The following is a 12,563-nucleotide window of genomic DNA, read 5'->3' on the forward strand; positions in this document are numbered from 1 at the left end:
CTTGAGTGTAACGCCTACTGCTGCTGGCGCTGCTGTTGTTGCTGCTGGGAGTCAATTGTCATCCCAGAGGGGAAGTCGGAAGACCACTTGTACTACTTCCAGTAAGCAATTGACTATCCAACAGTCCTTTGCGAGGAAGATGAAATATCACAGCAGTCATCCTGCTGCAAAGGGGATAACTCAGGCCTTGGCAGCCTGGGCGGTGAGAAACGTGTTTCCATTATCCACCGTTAATTCACAGGCAACTACAGACTTGATTGATTTGCTGTGTCCCCGGTACCAAATACCATCTAGGTTCCATTTCTCTAGGCAGGCGATACCGAAAATGTACACAGACCTCAGAAAAAGAGTCACCAGTGTCCTAAAAAATGCAGTTGTACCCAATGTCCACTTAACCACAGACATGTGGACAAGTGGAGCAGAGCAGACTCAGGACTATATGACTGTGACAGCTCACTGGGTAGATGTATTGCCTCCCGCAGCAAGAACAGCAGCGGCGGCACCAGTAGCAGCATCTCGCAAACGCCAACTCGTTCCTGGGCAGGCTACGCTTTGTATCACCACTTTCCAGAAGAGACACACAGCTGACAACCTCTTACGGAAACTGAGGAACATCATCGCAGAATGGCTTACCCCAAATGGACTCTCCTGGGGATTTGTGACATCGGACAACGCCAGCAATATTGTGCGTGCATTACATCTGGGCAAATTCCAGCACGTCCCATGTTTTGCACATACATTGAATTTGGTGGTGCAGAATTATTTAAAAAACGACAGGGGCGTGCAAGAGATGCTGTCGGTGGCCCGAAGAATTGCTGGCCACTTTTGGCATTCAGCCACCGCGTGCCGAAGACTGGAGCACCAGCAAACAGTCCTGAACCTGCCCTGTCATCATCTGAAGCAAGAGGTGGTAACGAGGTGGAATTCAACCCTCTATATGCTTCAGAGGATGGAGGAGCAGCAAAAGGCCATTCAAGCCTATACATCTGCCTACGATATAGGCAAAGGAGGGGGAATGCACCCGACTCAAGCGCAGTGGAGAATGATTTCAACGTTGTGCAAGGTTCTGCAACCCTTTGAACTTGCCACACGTGAAGTCAGTTCAGACACTGCCAGCCTGAGTCAGGTCATTCCCCTCATCAGGCTTTTGCAGAAGAAGCTGGAGACATTGAAGGAGGAGCTAAAACAGAGCGATTCCGCTAGGCATGTGGGACTTGTGGTTGGAGCCCTTAATTCGCTTAACCAGGATTCACGGGTGGTCAATCTGTTGAAATCAGAGCACTACATTTTGGCCACCTTGCTCGATCCTAGATTTAAAACCTACGTTGTATCTCTCTTTCCGGCAGACACAAGTCTGCAGAGGTTCAAAGACCTGCTGGTGAGAAAATTGTCAAGTCAAGCGGAACGTGACCCGTCAACAGCTGCTCCTTCACATTCTCCCACAACTGGGGGTGCAAGGAAAAGGCTAAGAATTCTGAGCCCACCCGATGGCGGTGATGCAGGGCAGTCTGGAGCGAGTGCTGACATCTGGTCCGGACTGAAGGACCTGCCAACGATTACTGACATGTCGTCTACTGTCACTGCATATGATTCTCTCACCATTGAAAGAATGGTGGAGGATTATATGAGTGACCGCATCCAAGTAGGCACGTCAGAAAGTCCGTATGTATACTGGCAGGAAAAAGAGGCAATTTGGAGGCCCTTGCAGAAACTGGCTTTATTTTACCTAAATTGCCCCCCCTCCAGTGTGTACTCCGAAAGAGTGTTTAGTGCAGCCGCTCACCTTGTCAGCAATCGGCGTACGAGGTTACTTCCAGAAAATGTGGAGAATATGATGTTCATCAAAATGAATTATAATCAATTCCTCCGTGGAGACATTCACCAGCAGTTGCCTCCAGAAAGTACACAGGGACCTGAGATGGTGGATTCCAGTGGGGACGAATTAATAATCTGTGAGGAGGGGGATGTACACAGTGAAAGGGGTGAGGAATCGGACGATGAGGAGGAGGTGGACATCTTGCCTCTGTAGAGCCAGTTTGTGCAAGGAGAGATTGATTGCTTCTTTTTTGGTGGGGGCCCAAATCAACCAGTCATTTCAGTCACAGTTGTGTGGCAGACCCTGTCGCTGAAATGATGGGTTTGTTAAAGTGTGCATGTCCTATTTATACAACATAAGGGTGGGTGGGAGGGACCAAGGACAATTCCATCTTGCACCTCTTTTTTCTTTCATTTTTCTTTGCATCATGTGCTGTTTGGGGACTATTTTTTTGAAGTGCCATCCTGCCTGACACTGCAGTGCCACTCCTAGATGGGCCAGGTGTTTGTGTCGGCCACTTGTGTCGCTTAGCTTAGCCATCCAGCGACCACAGTGCACCTCTTTTTTTCTTTGCATAATGCGCTGTTTGGGGACTATTTTTTAAATCGACCATCCTGTCTGACACTGCAGTGCCACTCCTAGATGGGCCAGGTGTTTGTGTCGGCCACTTGGGTCGCTTAGCCTAGTCATCCAACGACCTCGGTGCAAATTTTAGGACTAAAAATAATATTGTGAGGTGTTCAGAATAGACTGGAAATGAGTGGAAATTATGGTTATTGAGGTTAATAATACTATGGGATCAAAATGACCCCCAAATTCTATGATTTAAGCTGTTTTTGAGGGTTTTTTGTAAAAAACACCCGAATCCAAAACACACCCAAATCCGACAAAAAAATTTCAGGGAGGTTTTGCCAAAACGCGTCCAAATCGAAAACACGGCCGCGGAACCGAATCCATAACCAAAACACAAAACCCGAAAAATGTCCGGTGCACATCACTAATAATAATTGGTGCTGTGGATTTTCAATTTTGTTGTCTTTCTGAAAGCATTGGGATAGGGGCCCCTTCCAAATGCTACTATGGGGCCCACAAAGTTCTAGCTACACCCCTGCTTCTTGCATGAAAAGTAACTTATGCTTTTGAAAAATAAGTGTATTTTCTATCAACCTCTTGTGGTAATATATTCCACATCATCCACCCTTACAGTAAAGAATCCCTCTCAAGCAAACCGTGAAAGCAAACTCCTTCTACCCACATCTTGTCCTCTCTCTATATGGCTTTTGGAAAGAGGAGTAGATATATGTATGCATATTACTGTAGGCTACCTCTAAGCCACTTTTTCCAAAGAACACAAACCCAGTCTTTCTAAACCCTCTATAATTTAACCCTTCCCTTCCCAATCTATTAGGTTGCTCAAGTCTTGAACATTTTTAAATTCCTCTATATCCAGACACCGAAAAACAGATCCATTTTCAACATATGTCTAACTATTATGTGTACTGTGTGATCAGTACGCACAGGGTAGTGTAACAATGAAATCATTTTAACATTTACACAACTTGTATTATCACACGTATTATTGTGTAAATCACTTCTATCTATAGTGTGTACAGTAATATGTACAAATAATACCACTTCCTAATCAATGTTTTGTGAAATGCATAGATCTAAAACATATCAACAATATTATATTTTAACAAAAGAAACCCAAACCTACAAGAAACATTGTACATTGTGGTAGTGAGCATACGTGTGGCAGCGGGAATGTGTGTGGGGCCAGACCATTTCTCCTGATAAATTTAGGGAGGGGCAGGACAAGAATTCCAGACATTTCATTGCACTGATAAACAAAGATCCAAGCTTCAACACACAGGGACTTTTTCCACAGTTACAGATACACCAGCCTAAACAATCTCACCTGTGATACTCTATGCCCATGTCTTGTACCCAACAAGCCAGAGACACCAGCCTGGACACTCCCACCTGTCACACCCACAGTCCCAACCCTTTAGTTCCATGAAGAACACAGGCACTAAGCAATAATGAGCTGACAGTCTCTCCTTTGGTTATATAATGACAAGATACCCACTTCCATCACACCCACATAAACAACTTGACCCTCTCTCTGGAGATCTCTCACCGGTTGTCAGAGCCCTCTGTCCACTCCCCCATTCCATGTTCTTGAGATTATTTAATGCTGGGTCCTACCTTTGCTGTAATGTTGATCCTGCCTCCCTTCTACCCCTTCAACTTTCCTCCGCAGGTCCCTCCTTATTTTCAACCCACTACAATAATACCCCAGTCAATTCTATACTTCCACTGCCACCCTCCCCTTCCACAGCCGCTCACCTCTTTCCATCTGATCTTATTCCTCCTTGCAATCCAGATTGCTCAAGCACTGTCCTGCACCTTTTTCTTGATCCATTCCATCATTGTTCAGCCTCAGGTTTTTCATTATCTGTTTTTCAACTTTATTCTTTAGCAGATGATTGGGACTGAACTTTTCCTTTCCATGCCTTCTGATTCTGCCCTAGCTCTCCTTGTCCAGAAGTGCTCTTATTTCTCACCCATTTGCACACAAAATCGTATAGCCTACGTATATTTATCCACTGTTTATCTTTCACAAATTTCTTACCTCCTCTCTTTCCTGACCGATAACACCAGCTGGATAAAACTACTGATGAAGGAGGGGAAATAACATACAGGCACTTACCATTCAGCTGCTGGGGGGAGTACGCCTCTGATCCGGAGTCTGGGGGAGAGTCAGGTAAAGTGCTGAGGAGCAGAAGAAGAAATTGTTTTACTGTGATCTCCCGCATGATTCATATTTTGTTATTTACAAACAGAAGATGTGACCAGCTTAGCCACTGGTTTAGACACAAGCAACCTATTCTAAATCCTGTCTGTAGGGTGGGAAACATATAAAAAGGTACCAGAAATGTTTAATTCCCCACTGCAGCTTAACAATATGAATACAGAACAATGGTGCTTATTCGGGTTTGTTAGTAAACAAATAAAGCACACTAATGGGCAAAACCATGTTGCACTGCAGGCGGGGCAGATGTAACATGTGCAGAGAGATTTAGATTTGGGTGGGGGGGTGTTCAGGTTAAAACTAATTTGCAGTGTAAAAATAAAGCAGCCAGTATTTACCATGCACAGAAACATTAAAAACCACCCAAATCTAAATCTCTCTGCACATGTTACAGTATATCTGCCCCACCTGCAGTGCAACATGGTATTGCCCATTAGTGTGCTTTTGGGGTTTGCTAACAACCCTGAATGACCCCCAATATTTAATGATAATCTATTGTACTGCTACTACCAATTGCACTTAACATGTTCCTGAATTTATGTACTGCAATAAACTGGCCACAGACAGGTTTCCAACTTTAAGTGACATTAGAGATAACGACTCTCAGGGGCAGATGTACTAAGCCTTGGAAACTGATAAAGTGCCAGCCTATCAGCTCCTACTGACATGTTATAGGCTGTAATTGGAAAAATGACAGTTAGGAGCTGATTGGCTGATAATTAATCTCCATCCACTTTATTTCACCCCGCGGCCTAGTAAATAGACTAATTTTCTCTATCATTCTTAAGGTCCTTGAATGGATCAAAATTTTAAATGCAGGTGCATCAGACACAGAAGTGAATTCATAGCACTGTTGCACTATGGGGTAAATTTAGTGACGTGGGACTTTTTCAGAACTAATGATGTTGCCCATAGCAACAAATCAGATTCTATTATCTTCTAGAAGCAGCTAGATAAATGTTAAGTGGAATCTGATTGGTTGCTATGAGCAACATCACCAGTTCTAAAAAAAAACTCCCACCTTAGTAAATTTACCCCTAAGGCTTAAGAGGTATCCTCCGGTCTACAGATCTACACTAAAAAGGTATACAGTCAATAGGTAGACCACTAATGGCCAACATGCATTAGGTCAACAGGGTCAAAAGGCCGACAATGACAGGTCGACAGGGTCAACACAGGTCAACACTTTTTTTTAGATTTTTTTTTTTTTTTTTTACAAGTTTTGCTGCATTTACTATCCATGTCACAAACTACAGGTTGAGTCTCCCTTATCCAAAATGCTTGGGACCAGAGGTATTTTGGTATTTTGGATATGGGATTTTTCCGTATTTTGGAATAATTGCATACCATAATGAGATATCATGGTGATGGGACCTAAGTCTAAGCACAGAATGTATTTATGTTACATATACACCTTATACACACAGCCTGAAGGCCATTTTAGCCAATATTTTTGATAACTTTGTGCATTAAACAAAGTGTGTCTACATTCACACAATTCATTTATGTTTCATATACACCTTATACACAGCCTGAAGGTCATTTAATACAATATTTTTAATAACTTTGTGTATTAAACAAAGTTTGTGTACATTGAGCCATCAAAAAAAAACAAAAGTTTCTATCTCACTCTCACTCAAAAAAGTCCGTATTTCGGAATATTCCGTATTTCGGAATATTTGGATATGGGATACTCAACCTGTATTACCTTCGAGCCTGAAGCGACATTTTGACTGTCGACCTAATGACTGTCTATCTTTTTTAGTGTCTATCTTCTGTATCAAAACCAGCTTAAGATTACCCCAGAAATAAAGCTGAGGATCTTCCTATGGTATGTGAGCTAAAACTGTGAGCAAAATGCATTCTAGTCAAAATTAATTAAAAGAGCTCCAAAACAATCTAAAACTTGGACACATTTCTATGTAATTCTGATTTTTCTTTATTCTAAGACTAAGAATGTGCTTGTTAAACAGTTCACATGTCAGCTACTCAGTGTGGATACAGACAGTCTATGGGCTGAACCAAGATACATATGAATGCAGCTTATCATTTCACTACTGGCATTACAGGTTCCAAGTGAATTGTTAGGGTGCATTCCCTTAAATATTAGTTCAGCCCATGTTGCTTCAGTGATATACTGTAAACTCCACAGCCATCAAACAAAGTAGTATAATGACACTGTAGCACGCTATACCGTACACAGAAGACTAAGTGGAGTGGAACAAAATGATTTCTGATGATAAGCAGCCATAGTGTGCACTGAACTGAGTGACATCACCAAGGCCTTATGCCTCATACCAACGGGTAGATTTACTAAAGATTCTAAATCAGACAAGTGGTGCTACCCATAACAAGCAGATTCGGTATCATTTTCTATAATGCAATAGAAAAATTATAAACATAATCTGATTGGTTGCTATGGGCAACACCACCACTTGTCTATTTTAGAAGCTTTAGTAAATCTACCCCCTAGTGAAGTAAAGGACAGCATTGTTGCGACTATTGGTTCAGCCTAAAATGGCTGCTTCCACTGACCGCAGACAACAGGTGCACTATACTATTTCTATATCTGCTTGTCCTCCCAACTTTGCTTTATACCAGGGGTGAGGAACCTCCGGCCCGCGGGCCGTATAAGGCCCGCGAAGCCGTTTGCTCCGGCCCACCCGCTTCTCTGTGAGACACGCCGCCGCTCAGTCCGGCGGCAGCGTGTCTCAGCTGTCAGGACAGGGACTCAGGAGGAGAGCGCGGCGGATGGCGGGCTTGTAGGACTAGAAACCAGCCGCCGGTTCGTGAACCAATCAGAGCTCGCGGACCGGCAGCCAATCAGGAGCCGCGGCTGCCGGTCCGCGAGCTCTGATTGGCTCTCGAACCGGCGGCTGGTTTCAAGTCCTACACGCTGCCGCCCAACATAGCCGCGCTCTCCTCCGTGTCCCGCCGAAAGAAGCAGCGGTAAGCAGCACGGGGGGGACGGGGGGCATCTGTATACCTGGCACTGTGAGGGGAATTTGTATACCTGGCACTGTGAGGGGCATTTGTATACCTGGCACTGTGGGGGCATCTGTATACCTGGCACTGTGGGGGGCATCTGTATACCTGGCACTGTGGGGGCATCTGTATACCTGGCACTGTGAGGAGCATTTGTAGACCTGGCACTGTGGGGGCATCTGTATACCTGGCACTGTGGGGGCATCTGTATACCTGGCACTGTGAGGGGCATTTGTATACCTGGCACTGTGGGGGCATCTGTATACCTGGCACTGTGAGGGGCATCTGTTTACCTGGCACTGTGGGGGCATCTGTATACCTGGCACTGTGGGGGGCATCTGTATACCTGGCACTGTGGGGTATCTGTATACCTGGCACTGTGAGGGGCATTTGTATACCTGGCACTGTGAGGGGCATCTGTATACCTGGCACTGTGGGGGCATCTGTATACCTGTCACTGTGGGGGCATCTGTATACCTGGCACTGTGGGGGGCATCTGTATACCTGGCACTGTGGGGGCATCTGTATACCTGGCACTGTGAGGGGCATCTGTATACCTGGCACTGTGAGGGGCATTTGTATACCTGGCACTGTGAGGGGCATTTGTATACCTGGCACTGTGGGGGCATTTGTATACCTGGCATTGTGGGGGCATTTGTATACCTGGCACTGTGGGAGCAATTGTGGATCTGGCACTGCACTATTGGGGGCATATGTGTATCACGTCCCATTTTAATTGGCCACACCCATTTTTTTGGTGCACGCGCCTCCGGCGTGCACACACAGTGCCTCTAATGGGCAGACCTACTGGGGGCAGGGTAATTTTTTAAGTTGAGAATTTTTGTATGGCCCCCGAAGGATTTTATAAATATCCAAATGGCGCTCAGTAGAAAAAAGGTTCCCCACCCATGCTTTATACCTACTGACTTCCTGGCTCTTGTGGTTACTTACGCAGTTGCATAGCTGGTTTTAGGTTCCGCTTTGATGGGTAGACCGGGCCCACCCATGCACATGCTGGGTGTAGGGTATCCTTTGGGATTGACCATGGCACTGTTGTTATTGCAGTTGAGATGTGACTGGAATGGTGGCCCTCCACATGTGCCACCCATAGCAGGCCGCATTGGCATTTGCTGACCCATGTGGAGGACCCCACCTGAGCTGGATGGTCCTGCATGGCCTATATTGGAAAGGACGCCAGGAAGGTGGACTGCGGCAGTATTGCAGGACTGACCAGAGTTTGCATAGCTGGAAGAAGGTGGGATTTCCGGAAAGCAGCTGTTTGCAACACAGTAAAGAAAACAGGTTTGAATATGATTAATACAAACACACACACATTCACTGTATGGCTTACACTGTGTAGGTAACTGACAAAGTTAGCACATATTATATATATATTAGACACACACAATACTGTGCAAAAGTTTTAGGCCGGTGTGGGAAAAATACTGCAAAGTAAAAATGCTTTAAAAAATAGAAGTGTTAATAGTTTATTAATAAAAATGCAAAATGAATTAACTGAAGATAAATCTAATTCAAATCAATATTTGATATGACCACTAAGGTTGCCACCTCATCCCTTTAATTCTGGACACATATTAATCGCACAGGTTATGTGGCTGGCTGACTTCAAGACTCAATTTCACCTGGTTTTAATCAGCCACAGAACCTGTGTAATTAATATGTGTACAGAATTAAAGGGATGAGGTGGCAACCCTAGTGACCCCCCTTTGCCTTCAAAAACAGCATTAATTATTCTAGGTACACTTTCTAGACCTCGTGGCACCCAGGGCAAAAGTTTTCATTGGCACACACCCACACACACCATCCCCATGTAAAACAAGGTTAGTGCACGTCGAAAGCATGCGCAAAAATTAGGGTGTGGCTTCATGGGGAAGTACCAATTCACATTACACCATACAGTAGTGTCCGTGGGTGTAGTATGGTATGCCAGCGCTCGGGCTCCTGGCGACCAGCATACCGGTGCCGGGAGCCCGACCGCCGACATACCGATAGCGTGGCAAAGGAGCCCCTTGCGGGCACGGTGGCGCGCTTCGCGCGCCACACTATTTATTCTCCCTCCAGGGGGGTCGTGGACCCCCACGAGGGAGAATACTTGTCGGTATGCCGGGTGTCGGTATGCCGGGTGTCGGGATTCCGGCGCCGGTATACTGTGCGCCGGGATCCCGACATTCGGCATACAGAAGACCACCTGTGTCCGTCAGTCACATTATACCACACAGTAGTACCCCTTATACACATTACGCCAGGTAGAGCCCCTTATACAACACAGGAAAAACAAAAACACAGGGAAAAAAAACAACAACCTGATTCATGTCCTTTACATTATTTATCATTTTCCTCCATATAGTAATGCCCCTTACACATTATACCACACACCGTAATGCCCATTACACATTATTCCACACACTGTAATGCCCATTACACATTATCATACCTCTCAAATGTCCCAATATTTGTGGAACAGTCCCCTTTCTTTGGGGAACTGTCTCACTCGTGGACCACAGTGTCCTGTGGTGGGTGGGGGCAGTTGGGAGGCTCCTGTCACTCTGCTCTACATAAACAGAGCAACTGTAAATAGATACTGTGCATAAGCACACAGCTTCTATTCTCCAGAGTCAGGGGGACTGGGGGCATGACAGCAGCTCACCGAGCAGCCGTCTCTGGCTGCCGGCTCCTCTCTATGGGAGAGACGTCATGACGTCTCTCCCATAGCAGCGCCGCACTGACACTAGAGGTCAATTATGTCCAGTGACAAAAATGGGGTGTGGCTAGCGATTGCAGGAATTCACACAAAGCCATGCCCCTTTACACTGATCACGGCCTTTTTCGGGCGGGCGCATCTTGGCCGCGTGAGAGAGTGCTTATTTAGGTAGCCACGATGTTGGGAGGTATGCATTATTCCACACACAGTAATGCCCATTACACATTATTCCACACCGTAACATCCATTACACGTTATGCCACACACAGTATTGCCTATTACAACTTATGCCACACACCATGATCCCCATTACACGTTATGCCACAATCCGTAATGCCCATTACATTGTCACGCCTGAGGTCTGACTCTGACCAGTAGAGATCCAAGGCGTAGGGGCTGACTCGTATGTGAACCTGGGAGCTTTGATTAAGCTCTTGTACATTAACCAGGATGTGGTGTACTTGAGCGTAGGCCCAAAGGTTTGACTTGAGGAGATTGTAAAATAAAATAAGTATTTTTATTCAGTACGCAAGATGGTACAGATAGCTGCAGATGGTAATAGACTCAGATAATCGGTATCACAGATAATGCAGTAACATAGGCATAGGAACTGAGGCAATGCTGTAGCAAATGTACATTGACTGCAAGATGTGCAGTAATATCGGATGTAGTGTGAACCACTAATGAAGTCTCAATATCGGTGAGTACACAATAGACTTTAGATGCAGTGTAAACCACTTATGAAGTCCCAACATAAATAAGCACACAGCAGCAGGCTTAGATGCAGTGTAAACCACTGATGAAGGCCCAATATGAATGAGCACAAGGTTACCGACCACTGGAGGCAGGGCCGGTTGTAGACCTTGCGGCGCCCAGGGTGAATATTTCCTGTGCCCCCCCAGTAAAATAGAGTTGCAATAGGGGCGTGGCTTCTTCATAGGGAAGGGTACTTGTGCCCACAGTAGATGTTCCCCCTGTATCAGTGCACCCAGTAGCGCCGCTTACGAACACACATAATTAAACCAAAAAAACACAAAACTTACCAGCCCCACTCCTGCTTCCCGACCGCTGCTGCGCTGCCCGCCGTCTCTGGCTGCCGGCTCCTCTCTATGGGAGAGACGTCATGACGTCTCTCCCATAGCAGCGCCGCACTGACACTAGAGGTCAATTATGTCCTCTAGCGTCAGTCAGTGGGGCCGGCTGCAGCTGGGGAGCGGGGATCAGGACGCCGCGCTTGCAACAGAGGTGCGGCAGCGCCCTCGGGACAGCAGCGCCCCGGGCAAAAAGCCTGCTTGCCCGTGGCAAGAGCCGCTACTGACTGGAGGTGAGATGGATACCGATGATACAGGATATTGGTGCGGAACACCGATGGAGCTAGAGATCGATGGCGGAACACCAATGGAGCTGGAGATCGATGGCGGAACACCAATGGAGCTCGAGATTGATGACGGAACACCGATGGAGCTGGTGATTGATGGTGCTGGTGATCGATGGTGGAACACCGATGGAGCTGGAGATCGAAGAAGGAACATCAATGGAGCTGGAGATCGATGAAGGAACACCAATGGAGCTGGAGATCAATGGTACAGGATATTGGTGCGGAACACCTTTGGAGCGGAGTATCGATGGCAGAACACCGATGGAGCTAGAGATCGATGACGAAACACCGAGGGAGCTGGAGATCGATGGCGGAACACAGAGGGAGCTAGAGATCAATGGTACAGGATATTGGTGAGGAACACCAATGGAGCTGGAGATTGATGACGGAACACTGATGGAGCTAGAGATCAATGGCAGAACACCGATGGAGCTGGAGATCGATGACGGAACACAGATGGAGCTGGAGATCGATGGTGGAACACCGATGGAGCCGAGTATCGATGGTGGAACACCAATTGAGCCAAGTATCGATGGCAGAACACCGATGGAGCTGCGTATCGATGGTGGAACACCAATGAGCCAGGCAGAGCTGCAAGCTGGATGGAACTCGGGTCTCAGGACAGAGTGGAATCTCCTGGAGCAAGGTAATCTGGAAGCAGCTGAGAGCAAACAACCATACAGGTAGTGGCGTAGCTACCATAGGTGCAGGGGATGCGGCTGCTATGGGGTCCAGGCTGTCACAGGGGTCCAGGACCCACCGCTCACCGTGCACCAAGTTAGTAATGCTGAAGCACTCACAATGCTCTGCCTGTGTATGTATGAACGCAGAACGCAGTAAGGAGGAG

At 46.5% G+C, this 12,563-nt stretch overlaps 1 protein-coding gene across 10 annotated transcripts in view; it reads right to left on the bottom strand.

Moving 5' to 3' along the window:
* MYRF (myelin regulatory factor) overlaps positions 1-12,563 on the bottom strand; it is a 318,723-nt gene that overhangs the window by 108,704 nt on the left and 197,456 nt on the right. For 8 of the 10 annotated variants that reach the window (XM_063944661.1, XM_063944662.1, XM_063944660.1 and 5 more), the window contains exons 3-4: positions 8,568-8,891; positions 4,530-4,591 (exon numbers count right to left, since the gene is read on the bottom strand). In XM_063944661.1, the coding sequence (XP_063800731.1) occupies positions 4,530-4,591; positions 8,568-8,891 (386 nt within the window). Of the gene's footprint in view, positions 1-4,165; positions 4,472-4,529; positions 4,592-8,567; positions 8,892-12,563 lie in introns of those variants that run through there. The other 2 variants (XM_063944667.1, XM_063944668.1) reach the window with 2 other exon arrangements.

The sequence above is a fragment of the Pseudophryne corroboree genome, chromosome 11 (genome assembly GCF_028390025.1).
Source record: "Pseudophryne corroboree isolate aPseCor3 chromosome 11, aPseCor3.hap2, whole genome shotgun sequence".
In the NCBI taxonomy this organism is placed as follows: Eukaryota; Metazoa; Chordata; class Amphibia; order Anura; family Myobatrachidae; genus Pseudophryne; species Pseudophryne corroboree.